Raw genomic sequence first — 20,456 nt, 5'->3', positions numbered from 1 at the left:
TAGCTTCTAATCTTGCATAATAAAGAGCTGTATGGCCGTCTCTATCTTTTTCATTGATATTTGCTCCCTTTGAAATTAGAATTTTTAATGCTTCTAATGATCTTCCTCCTGCGGCGAGATGAAGAGGTGTGCGTCCATTCCTATCTTTTGCATTTATATCAGCACCATGAGAGATTAGGATGGTCAATATGCTGTTACTACCTACTTATGCAGCTTCATGAAGACAAGTTCGTTTGAGTTTATTTTTAAGATTTATTTTAGCCGCTGAATGAATGAGAAGTTCAGCCATTTCTTTATTGTTATAATTTGCTGCGAAATGAAGTGGTGTTTCTCCATATTTATCATGGGCGTTAACATTTGCACCAAAAAATAATAGAACTTTAGCGACTTCTACGCTATTGCCCATTGATGCATGATGCAGAGCAATCCTTCCCAAATCATCTTTTATACTATTAACTTTTTGGAAAAAGTCGCTTGAATTCAGCAAAAACTTACATATATAAATTGTATTAAAAGCTGCTGAAAAATGAAGTAACGCTTCTTTATCAGAAGAGGTCTTAAATAGATCGACTTTTTCATTAACAAGTATTTCTATTGTTTCTGGAAATGCAGCACACCACGGAATAATTGAATTTTTATCTTCTTTGAACATTAGAAATACTGCTTTCAAGTTTTGTGAATCGATTATATTTTGATATTCAATTTCTTCTAATCTAAATAAATTTCTTTCGAAAACATATTCTAAAAATTTATTGTTATGAGATGAAATTATATTGTTCATGCATTCACTATCTATTGTAAACTTCTTCAAGCATTCATTGATGATATCTGTATTTCCACCTATGAATGAATATTCAAGGCAATCCGATGTAATTTCTTGATTTAAACATGAAATTATAAACTGAAAAATGTTCACTGATCCAAAATAGCAGCAAGATTCGATAGCATTTAGCCTGAAAAATCCATAAATTTTAATTCGTATATACTCAAAAGAATTTTGAACTACATATTCTTTGAATTTATCAATTTTGTCATACATTATTATTTCTTCAATGGAATTTTCTCTTGGAATCGAACCTATTATGATATTTATTTGATTAACATTTTCAGAATTAGTGAATATACGCAAGTGATCTGATCTTAATATTAAATATTTAAGGTGACCTAAATCAAATGAATATTTAGAGACGAATTGATTAATAACATTGACATAAAGCTCAATAGATCGATAATTATATTTAATTGCTATGAATAAACTCTTAATAAGCTCCAATATACGGGTTTTATACTTGTTGATAATTATTGATTCAAACAAATTAAAAATTACTTCCAGTTGTTCATTGCTATTCAAATGAAATATCCTTTCATATGTTTCTATGAATTTATCATACTGCTTTAAATATTCTAAATGCATGAAAAACAACAACCAAAGTGTCACTTTTTAAAAGGCAAAAAAATAGAAAAATAATTTCTTGTCGTTTAACAAAACCCCAAAGTTTCTAAGTTATTCAGAGTAAAGTTATCGACCAGGAGACATTGGAAGACCCAATCGATGATTTTCGAACTATGAAAGACAAGCTTTGATCTTGGTTCATCAAAACATATTTTGGCTCTTTACAATTATTCTCTGACTCCATTGGTTTCAAACAATGAAAACAGAAACGGAGTAAGTATTAACAACCTCAAAAACAATCATATGGATATAATTTTGTTTGAATATTTTCATTAAAAAAAATCCCGTGGGGTAGAATAGAGTTAAAAATTGCGCCTTGGCAGCTCCACCACCTCTGCACTATTAAGAGCACATCTTATTTAATATATCTTTTTTCTTTTTTCCTTCTTCTTTTCTTTCACTCTTTCTCTTCTTTTCCTTCTAACCTTCTCTCTTTCCAGCAATGTCGAAGATATTCGGAATTGATTGCTGAAAAAGCATCTATTTCAGATAATGGATGTCTTTCAAAACTTGCAGTTACAAGTGATAATGCTACTCAAATTGAGGTGCACTTACACCCAAATGACATGGCCTTAAATTCTGTTTTAAGGTTGGTTTTCAATTATAATTCTCGTCAATTGCAAAAAAAAAATGCAAATACACTTGAACAATTGCTGTATTTATTGAAGAAGTCTTAAACTTGTATCCTAATCTATATTCATGAATATTCTTATTTCTAATTTCTTTTTCCATTTGACAAATAAAGTTTTATCCATACTTGTCAACTTATTTATGTATATGCATTGGAGTTTATAAATTCCAAATTCAAAATATGAAGATTCCGATCACCAACGTGTTTTTCCAAATTCCAACCGTTCATAAATTCATTACCATATTCATAAATTCCGTCGCCTTTATTAATAAGTCTATTGAATAAAAGTCTGATGGACGTGAGTTAAATTCTTAACTGTATTTTAATTTTCGTATTCAAATATGTTTCATAGTTCAAGTTTGGAACAGTTTTTATCATTTAATTTTTCCTTTAGTTTATTAATTTTTCCTCCATGCAATATGGCGTCAAAAATTTTCTCACTGGGTTTTCGTCTATCAATCTCAGCTCATTATATACGCAACCAATCAAAAATCTGATATGGGAGTCCAAGGCTAACTTTTTGTTGTCTACCTAATAAAAGAGGAAGCAGCATTAGTGAGAATAATCGCAAATATTCAATTTAAATTATCTTTTTATTCTTAATTTAAAGTGACAAAAAGAATAAAAAACCTATTCTAAGGCATGTTGTTATGTAAATGAGACTAGACATCATATTTTATGTTATGAAAAAAAAATATTTAGAATTTTAGAACAAAATAAATAGAAAAAATAGCATAACTTATGGATGTGCGTATATTAAATTTAATAAATTAAGAGAAATTATTTTTGGCGCCAAAATTATTCGTTAACTCTCAAATTTTTCTGAGTCAATAAGCCGCCAAAAAAGTGTCATTTTGTTTCGTTAGAGAAAGATGAATTGTCCATGTCATCCAATCGGGAACAAGGGGGATGGGGATTAGATGATAAAGAAGCAATTCATGCTCTCTATCTGAAGCAATCAGACTTACCAGCAACAATGTGAATCAGTCTTTCACTGAATGAGTAGGTGTTGGAAGAACTGTTCTCTAAAGCGATACAGTTGCGCTACATGTTCGTCAACTTGTCTAGAAATAAATATATCATTTGTTTTATACGTTTTTTCGTAATAAATCTATTTGTATTTGTTGTATTTGAGTATGAAGATAACAAAAACTACGGCATAAGACGCAGTACACTGGGCTTCGTTGCCATTTTATTTACCATGTTAAGAATAAACTTAACAGACATGCTTTGTTTTCGACGAAGCCATCTAAAATAACGTACATCTAAATAAAACTAAAAAACTGTAAAATTTCTTTATTTGATAGTATACTTCAAATTATGCACTATACCTTCTAGAATTCTATAACACTCTTTGCATATAATTTTTTTAAAAAAGGTTATATCTCGACAAAAATATGATTTATCAATAGAGTATGTAAAATAAAACTCATTCGCAGTATTAAAAAATCGTAAATCTTTCCAAAAAAATTTTGAATTACAAATTTTAAAACTTAAAACAACATTTTTTGAAGCGAAAAAACGAAATCTAATTTTTTTTTGGAAAATTTAGAATAAATAGAGCTCTTTAACTCGTCGAATACAAATTGTTTTCAAGTTTTTTTCGACCGGAAATTGAACTTTTAGAGTTTATACAATAAGATTCACATGAAAAAATACGGGTTTAACAAAGAAATCACCAATATAAAGGTTTTTTAGTAGAACGAGATTGATAAAAACTATGGTATGATAAAAAGACGATAATTTTTTTGGCGGGATAATTGAAGAATATGAATGATTCGAATTACAGACATACTCTAGTCCGAAACTTACTATGGTTCGTGACTTATTTTTGACACAGAATAGCTGTAGACTAAGGCTTACTCTAGATCCAGACTTATTATACAATTAAATTTGCTTTTGGAATAAGACTTAATTTTAGTTACAAACTTATCTTAATATCAGACTTATATTTAGAATCAGACTTACTTTAGTCTAGAACTTACATTTAGAATCAGACTTCCATTTCAAGTCAGACTTACTTTCGTCCGAAACTTACATTTCAAGTCAGACTTACTTTCGTCCGAGACTTACATTTCAAGTCAGACTTACTTTCGTCCGAAACTTACATTTCAAGTCAGACTTACATTTCAAGTCAGACTTCCATTTCAAGTCAGACTTACTTTCGTCCGAAACTTACATTTCAAGTCAGACTTACTTTCGTCCGAGACTTACATTTCAAGTCAGACTTACTTTCGTCCGAGATTTACATTTCAAGTCCAAGGAAAAGAGACTATTGATGACTTACTTTCCATCGATGGTGCACAACAGCAGGGAGGGGATTGGTGGGTTTGGGGAAATTCGCTGAGGCACTAGTGTCCGGATTGTTCGTCAAATAGGTTTCCTTTCCTATAAAGAAATGATACTTTTTTGGCGGCTTATTGACTCAGAAAAATTTGAGAGTTAACGAATAATTTTGGCGCCAAAAATAATTTCTCTTAATTTATTAAATTTAATATACGCACATCCATAAGTTATGCTATTTTTTCTATTTATTTTGTTCTAAAATTCTAAATATTTTTTTTTCATAACATAAAATATGATGTCTAGTCTCATTTACATAACAACATGCCTTAGAATAGGTTTTTTATTCTTTTTGTCACTTTAAATTAAGAATAAAAAGATAATTTAAATTGAATATTTGCGATTATTCTCACTAATGCTGCTTCCTCTTTTATTAGGTAGACAACAAAAAGTTAGCCTTGGACTCCCATATCAGATTTTTGATTGGTTGCGTATATAATGAGCTGAGATTGATAGACGAAAACCCAGTGAGAAAATTTTTGACGCCATGCAATATTAAGAGAGACATTATTTTTTGTGATTCTTGTGAAGAATCAGGAGTTTTTGATTTGCGCCGAGTAGTGAAATCAAGAGGAGTCGCTCCATCATTAGTTAAAGAATTGACTTCAGCACCATGAGAAATTAATAATTCAACAATTTCATATGAACATTCGCCTGATGCTATATGAAGAGGTGTATATCCTACTTCATCCTTTGCATTGATGTTAGCACCATTTGAAAGTAGAAGTTCAATCATATCTTTTTTAAAATTGTCTTTAACCTTACAACGTAATGCTATATGAAGGGCAGAAAGTCCACAGGCGCTTTGCATGTTGACATTTGCACCATGTGAAATCAGAAGTACAGCAATTTCTTTCCAATTAAACATACATGTAAGCATAAGAGGGGTAAGTTTTTGTTCATTCCTAGCATCATTTATATTTGCGCCATGTGAAATTAGAATATTAACAGCTTTAATATTATTATCATAGCATGCCATGTGAAGTAAACTGAAGCTGTATTCACTGATTACTGTGTTGGCATTGGCTCCATGAGAAAGAAGAAGCTCCAACATAAAAATATAATTTTCCATAATTATTTCATTTAATATTCTTGAATCTAGTGCACTAACATTAATACCATTTAAAATCAAATTTAATGCAATATCTGTTTGATTTTCAATCGCTGCAATATCTAGAGCTGTTGTGCCTTGATCATTCATATAATTAATATCTGCACCATTCTGATACATATATTCACAAAAAGATGGAATATGAAAATATGGAGATACAATAAAAGTAAAGTTGAAATCTTCAGTTTCATTTAAAATATAAATAAATGCATGAAGATTTTTGTATATACCAACATTCATTAATTGGGTTTTTGGATGATATTCCTGATGTAATTTATAAAAATTCGTGATGTTATGAGATTCAATCGCAGCATTCATTGTGTCATCATCAGGATTGTTTTCTTTCAAACATTCATCAATGATATATTGATTGTTCCCTAAAAATGAAGCATCAAGACATTCTTTGGTGATTTTTATGTCAAATTCTTTTTGTAATAACTTGAAACAATTAACAGCTCCTCTTAAACAACATTTTTCAAGGATTTCAGTGAGATTAAGTTTCTCGTTTTTTAAATGATACAATAATTCATTTTCGTTATCATTCATTATTGCATATTCAGACGTATTTATTTTAATATCATCATATTGTGAAAGAAATGAGATATTATAAATGTCAGTGCATTGATGTTCTTCAATTATTCTCTTCATTAAATCTATGTAGCCACGACGATAATGTAAACTCTTATTGCAAATATTTCCTATCAAATCAATCATCTCCTTTGCTGTAAAATATCCAGTATCAATTAAGTTGTTTTTGATTTCTTCGTATAATCCTGCTGTTGAATCTATTTCATCTGAATCCAATGCATATATTGCATCCCATGTATCAATATATCCCTTGTACTTATTCATAAGAGTTGTATAGTGATCATTTGCTTGGCTTAGTTTCATGAGTTGAAAAAATATGATAGAAAGCATTACTTTGATGAATGAACACTAATTGCCTAAAATATTAAAAATCCAAAAATTAAATAGAACGATTATTTTAGATTCAAATGTTGTTCGGCATTGAAAACAAAAATATATATAATAATGAAAGTAGGGGAATAAATCTTCCATAAAAATTCATGAAATTATTAATATTTATTAGAAAATCTTCAGTCGGCTATAAGATCCAATCAGATAAAAGATGTTTGTTTTGTAAAAAGTATATTTAGTTTTTTTTTATTAATTTACAATGTAAATCTGGAGTATTGCATAAAATTTGTTGTTTTAAACCACAGTGCAATATGGTATTAGTACAAAACTCCATATTAGTGTGTTTTGATTGGGCATATACATGGGCGTCAAAAATTTTCTCACTGGGTTTTCGTCTATCAATCTCAGCTCATTATATACGCAACCAATCAAAAATCTGATATGGGAGTCCAAGGCTAACTTTTTGTTGTCTACCTAATAAAAGAGGAAGCAGCATTAGTGAGAATAATCGCAAATATTCAATTTAAATTATCTTTTTATTCTTAATTTAAAGTGACAAAAAGAATAAAAAACCTATTCTAAGGCATGTTGTTATGTAAATGAGACTAGACATCATATTTTATGTTATGAAAAAAAAATATTTAGAATTTTAGAACAAAATAAATAGAAAAAATAGCATAACTTATGGATGTGCGTATATTAAATTTAATAAATTAAGAGAAATTATTTTTGGCGCCAAAATTATTCGTTAACTCTCAAATTTTTCTGAGTCAATAAGCCGCCAAAAAAGTGTCATTTTGTTTCGTTAGAGAAAGATGAATTGTCCATGTCATCCAATCGGGAACAAGGGGGATGGGGATTAGATGATAAAGAAGCAATTCATGCTCTCTATCTGAAGCAATCAGACTTACCAGCAACAATGTGAATCAGTCTTTCACTGAATGAGTAGGTGTTGGAAGAACTGTTCTCTAAAGCGATACAGTTGCGCTACATGTTCGTCAACTTGTCTAGAAATAAATATATCATTTGTTTTATACGTTTTTTCGTAATAAATCTATTTGTATTTGTTGTATTTGAGTATGAAGATAACAAAAACTACGGCATAAGACGCAGTACACTGGGCTTCGTTGCCATTTTATTTACCATGTTAAGAATAAACTTAACAGACATGCTTTGTTTTCGACGAAGCCATCTAAAATAACGTACATCTAAATAAAACTAAAAAAACTGTAAAATTTCTTTATTTGATAGTATACTTCAAATTATGCACTATACCTTCTAGAATTCTATAACACTCTTTGCATATAATTTTTTTAAAAAAGGTTATATCTCGACAAAAATATGATTTATCAATAGAGTATGTAAAATAAAACTCATTCGCAGTATTAAAAAATCGTAAATCTTTCCAAAAAAATTTTGAATTACAAATTTTAAAACTTAAAACAACATTTTTTGAAGCGAAAAAACGAAATCTAATTTTTTTTGGAAAATTTAGAATAAATAGAGCTCTTTAACTCGTCGAATACAAATTGTTTTCAAGTTTTTTTCGACCGGAAATTGAACTTTTAGAGTTTATACAATAAGATTCACATGAAAAAATACGGGTTTAACAAAGAAATCACCAATATAAAGGTTTTTTAGTAGAACGAGATTGATAAAAACTATGGTATGATAAAAAGACGATAATTTTTTTGGCGGGATAATTGAAGAATATGAATGATTCGAATTACAGACATACTCTTCGTGACTTATTTTTGACACAGAATAGCTGTAGACTAAGGCTTACTCTAGATCCAGACTTATTATACAATTAAATTTGCTTTTGGAATAAGACTTAATTTTAGTTACAAACTTATCTTAATATCAGACTTATATTTAGAATCAGACTTACTTTAGTCTAGAACTTACATTTAGAATCAGACTTCCATTTCAAGTCAGACTTACTTTCGTCCGAAACTTACATTTCAAGTCAGACTTACTTTCGTCCGAGACTTACATTTCAAGTCAGACTTACTTTCGTCCGAAACTTACATTTCAAGTCAGACTTACATTTCAAGTCAGACTTACTTTCGTCCGAAACTTACATTTCAAGTCAGACTTACTTTCGTCCGAGACTTACATTTCAAGTCAGACTTACTTTCGTCCGAGATTTACATTTCAAGTCCAAGGAAAAGAGACTATTGATGACTTACTTTCCATCGATGGTGCACAACAGCAGGGAGGGGATTGGTGGGTTTGGGGAAATTCGCTGAGGCACTAGTGTCCGGATTGTTCGTCAAATAGGTTTCCTTTCCTATAAAGAAATGATACTTTTTTGGCGGCTTATTGACTCAGAAAAATTTGAGAGTTAACGAATAATTTTGGCGCCAAAAATAATTTCTCTTAATTTATTAAATTTAATATACGCACATCCATAAGTTATGCTATTTTTTCTATTTATTTTGTTCTAAAATTCTAAATATTTTTTTTTCATAACATAAAATATGATGTCTAGTCTCATTTACATAACAACATGCCTTAGAATAGGTTTTTTATTCTTTTTGTCACTTTAAATTAAGAATAAAAAGATAATTTAAATTGAATATTTGCGATTATTCTCACTAATGCTGCTTCCTCTTTTATTAGGTAGACAACAAAAAGTTAGCCTTGGACTCCCATATCAGATTTTTGATTGGTTGCGTATATAATGAGCTGAGATTGATAGACGAAAACCCAGTGAGAAAATTTTTGACGCCATATACATGATAACAGATTTTGTAATTAATACAAAGATAAAATTTCATTATACATGCTATATGATTATACACTGTGTGCAGTAAATAAGAAAATATAATAAAATATAAAATTAAATAATATTAAAAGATCAAAAGATACTATGCTTTCCTAACATGAGTATTTGTATGCATGTTAAATATTTGTAATGGAATATAATGTTTTACAGTAGTTTTAAGTTGAAAATCTCATATGATAATATATTAAGTAGAATTCCAGCATCTTGAAGCAACAAACCATCAATATTTCCATGCTTTATATATATTCTAGGTATCTTTTTTATAAGGATATTTTTATAGAATAATAGTTATTAGTATAGACATGGAATATATAAGTGACTTTTGTATTTCTCATATAATGACAAAATTTAAAAGTAAAAATATAAAAAGTCGAATTTTTTACATGAATGGTTTGCTGAAAACTTCCTTATGGTCTTCGAAGAGAGCGTAAGTATGTTCATGCTGAGAAACGTAGGATCCTTCAACATCAGAAAGTGGTGGGTATGGTTTAACGATCTTATTCTTGATGAGTTCGTTCAAAGTGAGCGAATAAGTTCTATCTCCGGCTCGTTCGATGAAGCGTTGGCAAAACGCCATTGTCTTGAAGTTGTCCTGGAGCAAAGTGAGCAACTTCTGTTCGGATCCGCTCTTTGGAGTTGGAGGTTGCTTCACTGTCATGAAATGGCTTGTGATACCGTCATCAAAGACGATGCCCTTGCCTGTAGTTGCGAATGTCTCGCAGGCGTAGACTTCGCCTGGAAGCATTTTATCTGTTGTATGAGATCTGTTTGTGAGAGGAATGCTCTTTCCGCAGTGGATGATGTACTTGCCGAGCTGGTGGCCGGTAAGGTTGTAGACTGGCTTGAGAGGAATTGTCTTTCCATTTAATTCGATTGAATATGAGGTAATAACTTCTTCAATTTGAGCGGCAATCTCACTGATGCGGGCTTCTGGGCCAGCCATCTTGACTGCTGTCTCTGTAGCTTGTTTGGAGGCTTCAATGAGTGGATCAAAACGTGGATCGAAGCATGCAGTGAAAGCACTATCGATAATGTAGCCATTAATGGCGACACCGAAGTCAATCTTCATGACATCGTCCTTCTGGAGAACTCTTGTATCGCCTGGAAGTGGAGAATAGTGCGCGGCACAGTTGTTGATGGAGCAGCCGCATGGGAAGGCCAAGCCGCGAACTGGTGGGTTGAACTCGACCATGCGACGTACGCCTTCTTCAATACGAGCGCACATATCGTTGAGATTGACGCCTGGCTTGATGATTTCACTTCTCATTGCCCATTCGCAGACAGATTGATGGATAATGCCTGCTTCACGGAATGATGGAAGTGCTTCCTTAAGTTCAGCAAGTCTCTCTTCTGCTGAAGTATCAACAGTAACTTTTGCAAGCATTTCATCACTGTACTTTTGGATGCATCTTTCTCCAAAGTTTCCGTCTGGGTGAAGCTTAAGTGGTGGTTCTGGAAGATCTTTGAAAACTTCATCTGGAATTAAAACTTTTTTCGCTTCTTCTTCCTTCTTAGCATTATTTTTGGCGGCTGCTGCTAAAAGGAAAGCCATTTGATCGTCATCATCATCTTCTATTTTTGGCTTTGCTCCTTTCTTTCCTGCTTTGCGGGACATACCTTTATTTTTATGAAAAAATTGAATGACCCACTTTGATTCAATTTTGTTTGGTAACCTCATTTTTTTATAATTGGTCGGCAATACTCTAATGATAAAGTTTACTGATAAATTACTTTTGATCCCCATGATCGGATTTTCCAACACCACAGAAAAAAAAAATCGGACCAGTTCCAAGAATAAGTATTAAATTCTCTAGCTATTGTTTATTGAGAATTTCGGATTCCTTTATCTATACCGAATTTATATTCATCATTAACAGATGAGTGGTGCAACTTTCCATAATTGCGTATTATTCAAAATGGTGATATTCCAATGTATTAAGCATTACATTTCTATCCTAGTGGAGTTGAATAACACGCCGTCGTGTTATGAAACATGAAAATATTATGGTACCTCTGTGTGAAATGACGCATCACGCCTGTTGCCAAAAATTTGAATGGCAGTATATGGGCGCATGTAAACTCTATCTAAAAGCCCAGTATAATTATGTTGAATAAATAATCATTACATTTATTAATTTTTTTGTTAAAATTTTAAATGAGTGAATTGATAATTGTTAATTCTTCAGCATTCGAGAGAATTGAAGAATTAAAATCCTTGATTTCGTTTCAATCAAGAGTTCTAGATCGAATCAAGCAAGATGTTTCGCTTGCTCAATCTCAAGTTGATTTGCAATTTGAAATCATGGATTCGCTAAACAAAATGTATGCAGACACAACATCATATACAGGAAATAAATCACCTTTTGCTAAAACGTTAAGAAATTTCGACAAGAAAAATCCAAATGTTCGATCAACTATCCAAACGCCTGCATTACAGCCTCTATCAGGTATAGAATCGCCAACATCCCCAGGAAAATCACATGACTATTCACATGCATTACTCTCAGCTATTGATTATGACTTTTTTTCTCGAGAATATCCTTTAATTCTTTCATATCTCTTTGAACGAAACATAAAAGACGAAATAAAATCAATAAGTTCTTCGTGTGAAAAGCTTGCACTCTCAAAACGAACAGATTACTTAAATAACGTTTTTAAACAATTAAATGAAACCTCACAGATCTTTGATGCAATTCTTAAATTAGTTAATGCAACTTCATTTTCAGAGTTAACAGAGATGATTGAAAACAAAATACCAAAATTATTAAATATTCAGCGAGCAGCTATATTCCAAATCGTTGATTCTGATATAGTTTTACAGAGAGAATGTATGAAATTACACAGATCATTCAACAGCGGCGTTTTTTATAATATTTTCAAATCTGGTCGAATTAAAATTGTTTCATGTGAAAATCCTGACATTACATCAATAGACCAATATCTGTTTATGAAAAATCAAGTCGCATTAGTCGTTCCAATTGATAATTTATTGTTATTACTTTTTGATAAAACTGGAGGCTTCAAAGAAGATGATTTTCTTATTGCACTTGGCATATCCAACTTCATACGCGAAATGGCACCTTCACTAGAACAAAAAGATGTTGAAAGACCGAATATCCAGACAACAATAAAAATTATGAATAATTTTTCACCAAAAGTTCTTGGAGAAGTTTTCCATTGCGAAGGTGTCAGAGTATTCCATGTATCTTCAAGCAAAAAAGTCTTTTTGGACTCAAATGAAGTGAAACCAACAATTTACAGCATATCCACAGGAATTGTCGGCCAATGCATTACAAAAATGAGATTGATACGTATGTCTAAACCAGAACTTTCAGTTTTGTTCGAACCAGCCGTTGATCGAATTAATATGAATACTCCAACATCATCTATCATGGTTTCACCTATTTTCAGTAAAGACAATAAAGTTAAGTACGTTATTGCTCTTTATTCTAGGAAAAACGTTGACTTTTTCACAGAATTAGACGAAAATACGATGAAAATGGTTTGTAAATCATTAAATCCTATAGTTAGAGGAAATAAACTTCAAAAGCAGCTAGAAAGGAAGGAAAATCATATTAAATATTTAACTTTAACAATGGATATTTTCAATCTTCATGTAGATCTCCTTGATTTCTATAGAATGAAGAACCTTATGAACAGAGCTCTCTCAGCTGTTGTCGGTGGTGACTCAGAAGTATTTTTGACAGATTATTTCCGAAATGATTTATCAGAACTACGTACAGAGTTCAATGAGAAGATATCAGAGACAGGAAGTCCACAATGTATCTCAGCTTGCACTGGAAAAATGATGCAGATGATCGTAAGCGACACACAAACGAAATATTATATTCCATTACCTGGAAACAACGGACAAATCTCAGCTGTTGTTAAACTTGATATCGATAAAGTTGCTGCAAAAGCAAAGCGCATCATTTCTGTTTATTCCAGCGTTTCCATGATAAAATTAGATTCATCATCAGCTTCTTTCAACACGAAATCAAGTTTGCAGCTTAAAGTTGAGAAGATGAACAACTCCTCACAAGCTCAATTCACAGAAATCGATGATAGAAGAATTACAAATTGCGCAAAACCGATCAGAGACTTCTTTGGCTCATTATGCGACGCTTACAAAAATTTTTCGGATGACATTTCAGCAGTAAAATTCTCAATGGCCATTGAAAAGATTCCTGAAGAAAATAGCTCTTTGTACGTGCGTGCACACGAAGACCTTTCCGCTCTAATAGGAACAGCCGCCTACGGACCAACAACTTTCATTCAAATCCCAGTTAAAAATGAAAATTTCCAAAAAGTGACAGCAACAATGTTACGGAAGTTAACAGAGATTTGCGGGTTCCCTGACTTAGCAGACCCTGTACCAACCGTTACATTAGCCATGCCATCGAAAGTTCCTGAAGATTTGTCACTGGACATTTACAATGAAGATGCGAAAAGTTTACTTTCAATGACAACTTATATGTTGTTTGAATTCGGAATTGAAGAAGTTTTAGATGCAGAAGACTCAAATATTTTGTTCCTTCTTAAAGAGCTGAGAGGTCTGCATTCAGCACACTGGGAAGTTGCTGTTGACAATGTTCATTTTGCTTATCTCCAGTTGAAACAAATGAAAGTTGAAAACAAAATTGAAGCGTTAAGTTTGATGTTTTATTTGCTTTGTTATTCAGCAAATAAAATAGAAACAACAGGAGCTGTTGTACAAGCAATTGAAACAGGAACAGCTCCTTCTCCTTCCTCAATTCTTCTTTATGCAGCTGCAGCAAGCAATGCTCCATTTTTGGAGAAAAAAGAATGGTTTGAAATTTTGGAAAAAGTTTCGTTTTTGTCTTCCTGTGAATCTTTTGATTCTCTTGGAGAGAACTCTGATACATATTGCTTGTTGGCAATCTTATCAAAGAGATCTTGCCTTGCAAGGAAATTTGAAGTCGCTGAGAGATATGTCAAAGAAAGATTTTCTGACCAAGTTTTGATGAAATATATTTTAGAGGCAGAAATGCGCGGAATGATTCTCCCTGTGATTTTCGAGTTGACAACACCAACATTCAAGACAGATACAATTAGAATGCCGATGGTGACAAATGCTCGAAAGATTACAGGAGCATTCATATAATAATAAAAATATTGTTTGAATTCTTGTTAATAATCATTTGTACTATGCAATTTTTCAAAATTATACTGATTATTTGTCTAGACTCTAAAAAATTGAATCAATTGCAAAGAATATCAATATGAAAACTTCAATCATAAGGAAATTAAAAGTTCTATTACCGTGCATTACGAAATTAGAGCAGGTAAAGTATAGATTTTGAATAATTTTGAAATTGTTCTTAATAATTGAGTACATATATTACTTTTAACAAGCAAAGCATTCAATGTGTTCATTTTGAACTACTAAAATTGTCTCATTTTAGGTAATATTTATTTTATCAATTTTGTAAAAAGCAAATTACTGTTAACAACAAAAATTTATTCTTTATAAGGAAATAGAATTCAAATAGCTTCTAAGCTCTGCAACACATTGTTTCGTTATTAATCTTCCTTCAATTACAACTTCGTTTGAAAGTGTAAGCTGAGGAACGTATTTCTGAAGGATTCTAAGGACACCTTGTAAGTCTTCTGGTTTCTTGATTTTTTCTATTCTTTGTTGAATTGCGTCAATTCTTTTCTGGGAAGAATGCAATCCTTCTCTGTTAGGTGGTATTTGTTTGTGTTGAGCGGTATCTATGATTTGATGTGCCGATTTCGGAGGATTATACATCATTGCTTTAATTATTTTCTGTAATTTGGCAATACATTTCTGAATATGCATGTAATCCTCTTCTTCTTTAGAACGTGGCATGTTTAAAAGTTTATAATTAACCCAATTCGTTAGATCATCTAAAATTGCAGCTTGAACTGGATTTGCTTTGTCATTTTCGTTTTTAGGTTCAAGAATTAAACGTAAATCTAAGGAAAAATCGAACGGTGTAAGATAGACGTTATCATTTAATTTCTTTTTGATGACTTCTAAACTTAGTTTTCCTGAATAATCTGTCCAGTCATCGAGAAGCATTCGAGCAATCGGCTTTTTCTCAATTTTCTCGAGTAATTTTAAACATTGACTGTTCAGATATGGATCCATACTTCAATAAAATAACTGAACATTCCTGGTTTCAACAATAATATGCTTAATAAATATTAAGATCTTTTCATGATACGATTCTCCCCTCTTTATAAATAGGTAATATTTAATGCTATTTAGGCAGATGTCATTTTTCATGAACTTATATGATGGTATTAGAAAAAAGATGAAAATCATAGGGGTTTAATACACTCCTGTCGCTCAAACTTCTGCAAACAAGCGAAGATATCGGAAGAGAATCCCATTTTGATTATATCTTACATTCCCCTATAATTATCATGAACATGTGACAACTTGTAATCTTCTTTTATTTGAATTATACACATTTTTTCAGATCATAAAAAATTCAACATATTGAAGATACCATCTTAACAAAGTAATGTCCAGCAAATGGACTTCAACCATGTTTATACAGAGAATAAAAAAAAGTCGATTTTATAAAAAACTTACAAAAATTTATTTATTATCAGGTGGATACTGCTCATCAGCTTCCAATGTTGTTCTGTAATGAGGATGGTCAACAACTTCGCCACCGTACTTCTTAAAAGTATGAAATGCTTTCCTGCGATCTCTGTAAACAATCAAAACAAAAATCGAAATGAAAAATGAGAAGATCAGCAAGAAAAGCCACTTAAACCATCCGATTCTTTTGAAAGACACAATATCTGTATCCTGAGTGACAACGCAATAAGCATCTGTTGCCTTTCCTTCAATGGAAACCTCGTTTAACAGCCTTTTAACTCTCATGTAGTTGTCTTTCATGTCTGCAGCAAAAACTGCTTTTGTAGACAATGTCATTTGAGTTCTCTGAGCTCCTGTCAAAGAATATTGATAGGAAATTGCGTTTCCATGGTCAACCCATAACTGTTTAAGCTTCAGAATTTCTTCTTCAGTCAACTTTTCGAAATAAGATAAAATTATTTCTCCGGCGTTTGACTGGACGACATTGGCTCTGTCCAGGCATGACAAACAGTTTGTTCTGGTGTAGCAAGTCTGACATTTCTTTACAATTCCTTTTTCGCAAACCAATAAATCTGAATCTTTTAATTCTTCGTCAACAGCTTTGTAGATGCCGCCATCAACTCTCTGCAGCTCATTGACATTCATGTGCTTGTAATGAATGTTGTTTTCGTCGAGAAGATTGTGATATAACAAAGTTAGACTTTTTTCACGGTTTTTATCGGATGTTAAGGATATAACCTTAACGTTTTTGTAGTTCTTCAAGAATTTCTTGAAATGAAGATCGAATCTACGCTTTGATTCCGACAATGGGCCTAATGCTGGTGGAAGAAACGGATCTTCTGGAGGAGTCTGCGACCAAAGTGCTGGAATTGATCCTCTGAGTTGTATATATGAATAAATTTTGTCATTTTTGAAATAAAGTTCTTCAGATTCGATGAAATTTGCTGGATGTCCGTTTTCGTCAGCACCACGATTCCAATAGTGCGCGCCGGCGAAATTTCTAGATCTCCTAGCAATGATCATGAAGGGATCATTGTATGAAACATAGCCTGCCACAACAGGAATTGTAAATTTTTCTGTTTTGAAGATATCTTGAAATCTCTTCATTGGTACTTTGTTCCATGTGAACTCTCCACGCGATTTTCTGCCTTGTAGAAAGTCTTGGTAGTTAATGGCCAAATTTTCATTTTGATTTTTTGAGTAATACATTGAACATAAATCAAGCCCACGCTTCAGAAGATTGTAAATGTTGTTATCCGTGATTCCTGTTGTAATTTGAATGATTTTATAAGATTCGATTTTTTGGATGTTCCTGAAATTCGAAATTTTTGAGTCCTCTGTTACTATTACAATGTATAATTCATCATTCAGTTTGTATATACCTAATGGGAATAAAAAATCATATTTTTCATTTTGGTCATTCAGTTTTGTATTATTTTGTAACTGTAGGGTTTTCCTATCGATTATTATTGTTTGGTTTTCATCATCTATTGATACGTAATTGTTGTCTAGTATGAGTTTCATATTAAAATAAAAATGAAAAATTTGGCAATTTGACAAAATTGAATCGGATTTGAAAAGGTGTAATCTAGTTCAAATAGTGTAATTTTCGATCAAAATGATTCATTATCCAGACCGATATCGTTTATATTTCGGGAGAAAATAAGAGAGAGATCTTATTGAAAATAAGTCCATAGAGGCATATACATTCGATTACTCATGTCCCGGTGCAAAATATATTTCTGATAATTCTTTAACATATGAAAATATGAATAGCAATGTATCAAGGTTTTCAGGGGTGACTATACCACCCAAAGTTGTTGGATAAACCGTGCACTAAATTCAGTAAATTCCTCATTATGTATATATACCAAATGAATCTTTGTTTGGCTTGAGACACAAATGTTTGGAAAAAACTATAATTATATTTCTGAGTGTTTCTGCCCAAAAATTAGAATGAATTGAATTTTGTTAAAAAAAATCATAATATAAATTTAAAAAGGTGAAAGAAAGTTTATTTATAAGCTATATTTTTAGGATTGAGAAAAGTTGAATTATAAATTTTGTTTTCAAAAAAATATAAAAAACGCTATCCTGGGGACTCGAACCCCAAACCCTTGGATTAAAAGTCCAAAGCTCTATCCAGTTGAGCTAGGAAAGCTTTACATTTATAAGACTCTACCGTCCTTCATCCCAATCGCATGTCACTTTTTAAGCAGTTCAATCTCGGTTCTTGGATAAATGATGATCAAAAACGTAGCATCGTAATTGATTAAGTCATTACTAAAATGGTAAATTCTTTATGTAATATAAAATGTGTCTGTTCAAGTTTGTGATTGATTATCTTGATTTTTGTTGTATTCGTTATTTTTCAATTTCATTTTCGCGGAATTGCTGAAACTTTACGGCGTGTTATTATTTTGTCTTCAAACTATTTTAATAAAATACTATCTGCTTCGCCATAACTAGTCGCAAAAGAAAGATATCCTGATTTTTCAATCTGGATAATGGATAATAGAATTTGGAATAGAAAAATAAATATCAATTAACTGCGTCAGAAAATTTCCATAGCTCTGGATTGAAATATTTCCCATCTTGGTCTTTCCAAAATTTATCGAAGGTAAATCCTTTAGATAATAACGCATTTGCAGCATCTATCTGATTTTTAGTGCGTGGCTGCGAATAGAATATAAAGAGAAGCGTTTCCGTACTGGCAAATTTTTTGAAAGGTTCCAAACTCTTGGGAGAATCAAAGTTAAATGATTCTGGTATCTTATATGCTGATAAACTTCCTAAAGGAAGCTCCGAAACAATGGATTTCAGATTAGGAAGTAGGGCATCTTCGGAATTTAAATCAATTCCTAGTGAATTGATATCGGTTTCGTTAAAAGTAACTTCGTTTTCGAACTTATCTGCTACTGTTTCTAAAGAATATTGCTTTGGGAGTTCTGGTTGATTTGTATTACGAACAATACGAGATATTTTTGGAGATACACGTTGTGGAGATAAATTAATTGATGTTGTTGATGTGTTTTGCATTGGCTGTTTGCTATTTTGGATTATAACTGAATTCAGAGTTGGTTTTTCAACTTTCAAGTTTGCAGTAGCCGATGATGGGCTATTTGGATGTATTTGGAACTGTTGTGCACCATTTTGCTGAGATGTTAGCCAAGAAAAAGTAGATTTCATTAAAATTGTCACTTTTATTGAATTTTTTTTTATTTTTCTTATGAATGATTTAGAATTTGAAGATTTTAAAGATACTTGGGATGATACAACTCCAGTTGAAGCATCACAAGATCCTGAAGGAATTTTTAATGTTCAATACTCAAGAAAATATCGTATTATTATGGGAATATTTCGAGCAGCGTTAAATAAAATGGAAATATCAAAGCGTGCACTGAAACTTACAGAAATAATAGTTACCAAGAATCCTTCTAATATAAATGCATGGTGGTATCGCCAAGAGATTCTGAAAGTTCTTGGATATTCATGGGAAGAAGAAATGAATTTCCTTGATGAATTATTGGTTGCAGAAAATAAACCATACCAACTATGGAATCACCGTAAATTCCTTGATGATCGCTGTGAAACAGTACCAGATGAGAAGGATAGACTATTTAGAATCATTGCAGGCGATCACAAAAACTTCCATGCATATAGCTTCTTCATTTGGTTCATTCAGCGTTGGGGAGTTTATGATTTTTTACTTGATTATACAACTGATTTACTTAAAGTTGATAATCTCAACAATAGTGCCCTCGCATTCAGATTTTGGATAGTTGAAAATAAGAAACTTAATACGGCTGATGAGTTAAAATACATTTTCGACTTAATGAAGCGGAATTATCAAAATGAAAGTGCAGCAAACTTCATTCGTGGACTAATGAAACTTGATACATCATTAATTCCAATAGTTAAAGAGGAATTAAATAAAATTGTTACTGAAAATTGCTTCGCGGAAATTTACTCTCTTTTATATACAATTGCATGTTTAGAAGATGACAAATCAGCACAAGATAAATACTGCGATATACTGATTGATTTAAATCCATCTAAGTCAAAATATTGGCAAATGGTTAAAAACCATCAAATTTGTTAACATGGATAAAAAGCACTAGATATACATGAATAGTGTTTCATCAATAAACTTATTGTATTTTCATAAAAAATTTATATCAAAATTTATTCAAACATAATATAAGTACATGCTAATTAAACAAATAATTAGATGTATAATAGCAATTATATTTCCTAAATTGGAAATATAATAAAAAAAATTATTAACATTTGTTTTTTGGATGCATAAAGTCTTATCATTCTGAGACTGTGTAAACTATTGTCTAGTATAATATGAGCTCTAAAGAAAAAATAAATATTATTTTCAAATAGAGTTAGTTTTGTGTAGAATATTGGATGTCATCAGGAGATGTATAACCGTATTGTTCAAAGAACAATTGAATTTGAAGAATTAGTAAAATCTGAGCAAGAAATAAAATTGGTGAAATAAAAAATATAATTAGCGTAACTGTTAATGTCTTTGTCATATGTTTTGGGTTTGTTGCTGTTGTTATACACCAAATAGAAGCAATAAATGGATTTAAATGTCGA

The 20,456-nt window shown here is 31.5% G+C and overlaps 8 protein-coding genes across 8 annotated transcripts; 2 read left to right on the top strand and 6 right to left on the bottom strand.

The window, feature by feature from the left end:
- Nucleotides 1–205: 205 nt before the first annotated feature.
- On the bottom strand, nucleotides 206–1,039 carry TVAGG3_0996890 (proteasome regulatory particle assembly; the record flags this gene model as incomplete). The annotated part of the gene is made up of 1 exon (XM_001580100.1): nucleotides 206–1,039. One exon carries the CDS (start codon nucleotides 1,037–1,039, stop codon nucleotides 206–208), a length of 834 nt encoding a protein of 277 aa, XP_001580150.1.
- A 3,645-nt stretch (nucleotides 1,040–4,684) lies between these two features.
- On the bottom strand, nucleotides 4,685–6,473 carry TVAGG3_0996880 (spectrin binding; the record flags this gene model as incomplete). The annotated part of the gene is made up of 1 exon (XM_001580099.1): nucleotides 4,801–6,429. One exon carries the CDS (start codon nucleotides 6,427–6,429, stop codon nucleotides 4,801–4,803), a length of 1,629 nt encoding a protein of 542 aa, XP_001580149.1.
- A 3,135-nt stretch (nucleotides 6,474–9,608) lies between these two features.
- TVAGG3_0996870 (methionine aminopeptidase 2 family) lies at nucleotides 9,609–10,874 on the bottom strand (the record flags this gene model as incomplete). The annotated part of the gene is made up of 1 exon (XM_001580098.1): nucleotides 9,627–10,862. The coding sequence occupies one exon, from the start codon at nucleotides 10,860–10,862 to the stop codon at nucleotides 9,627–9,629; it is 1,236 nt and encodes a 411-aa protein (XP_001580148.1).
- A 178-nt stretch (nucleotides 10,875–11,052) lies between these two features.
- TVAGG3_0996860 (GAF domain-like family) lies at nucleotides 11,053–14,654 on the top strand (the record flags this gene model as incomplete). The annotated part of the gene is made up of 1 exon (XM_001580097.1): nucleotides 11,403–14,372. One exon carries the CDS (start codon nucleotides 11,403–11,405, stop codon nucleotides 14,370–14,372), a length of 2,970 nt encoding a protein of 989 aa, XP_001580147.1.
- Nucleotides 14,655–14,708: 54 nt separating this feature from the next.
- TVAGG3_0996850 (uncharacterized protein) lies at nucleotides 14,709–15,376 on the bottom strand (the record flags this gene model as incomplete). The annotated part of the gene is made up of 1 exon (XM_001580096.1): nucleotides 14,736–15,314. The coding sequence occupies one exon, from the start codon at nucleotides 15,312–15,314 to the stop codon at nucleotides 14,736–14,738; it is 579 nt and encodes a 192-aa protein (XP_001580146.1).
- Nucleotides 15,377–15,820: 444 nt separating this feature from the next.
- TVAGG3_0996840 (phosphatidylinositol-4-phosphate phosphatase protein) lies at nucleotides 15,821–17,390 on the bottom strand (the record flags this gene model as incomplete). The annotated part of the gene is made up of 1 exon (XM_001580095.2): nucleotides 15,840–17,369. The coding sequence occupies one exon, from the start codon at nucleotides 17,367–17,369 to the stop codon at nucleotides 15,840–15,842; it is 1,530 nt and encodes a 509-aa protein (XP_001580145.2).
- A 996-nt stretch (nucleotides 17,391–18,386) lies between these two features.
- TVAGG3_0996830 (CCR4 NOT-related family) lies at nucleotides 18,387–19,034 on the bottom strand (the record flags this gene model as incomplete). The annotated part of the gene is made up of 1 exon (XM_001580094.1): nucleotides 18,387–19,034. One exon carries the CDS (start codon nucleotides 19,032–19,034, stop codon nucleotides 18,387–18,389), a length of 648 nt encoding a protein of 215 aa, XP_001580144.1.
- A 40-nt stretch (nucleotides 19,035–19,074) lies between these two features.
- TVAGG3_0996820 (CAAX-protein geranylgeranyltransferase protein) lies at nucleotides 19,075–19,975 on the top strand (the record flags this gene model as incomplete). The annotated part of the gene is made up of 1 exon (XM_001580093.2): nucleotides 19,075–19,947. One exon carries the CDS (start codon nucleotides 19,075–19,077, stop codon nucleotides 19,945–19,947), a length of 873 nt encoding a protein of 290 aa, XP_001580143.1.
- Between the last annotated feature and the right edge of the window lie 481 nt (nucleotides 19,976–20,456).

The sequence above is a fragment of the Trichomonas vaginalis genome, chromosome I, assembly GCF_026262505.1.
Source record: "Trichomonas vaginalis G3 chromosome I, whole genome shotgun sequence".
Classification (NCBI taxonomy): domain Eukaryota; phylum Parabasalia; order Trichomonadida; family Trichomonadidae; genus Trichomonas; species Trichomonas vaginalis.
This window is presented reverse-complemented; position numbering and strand designations above follow the sequence as displayed.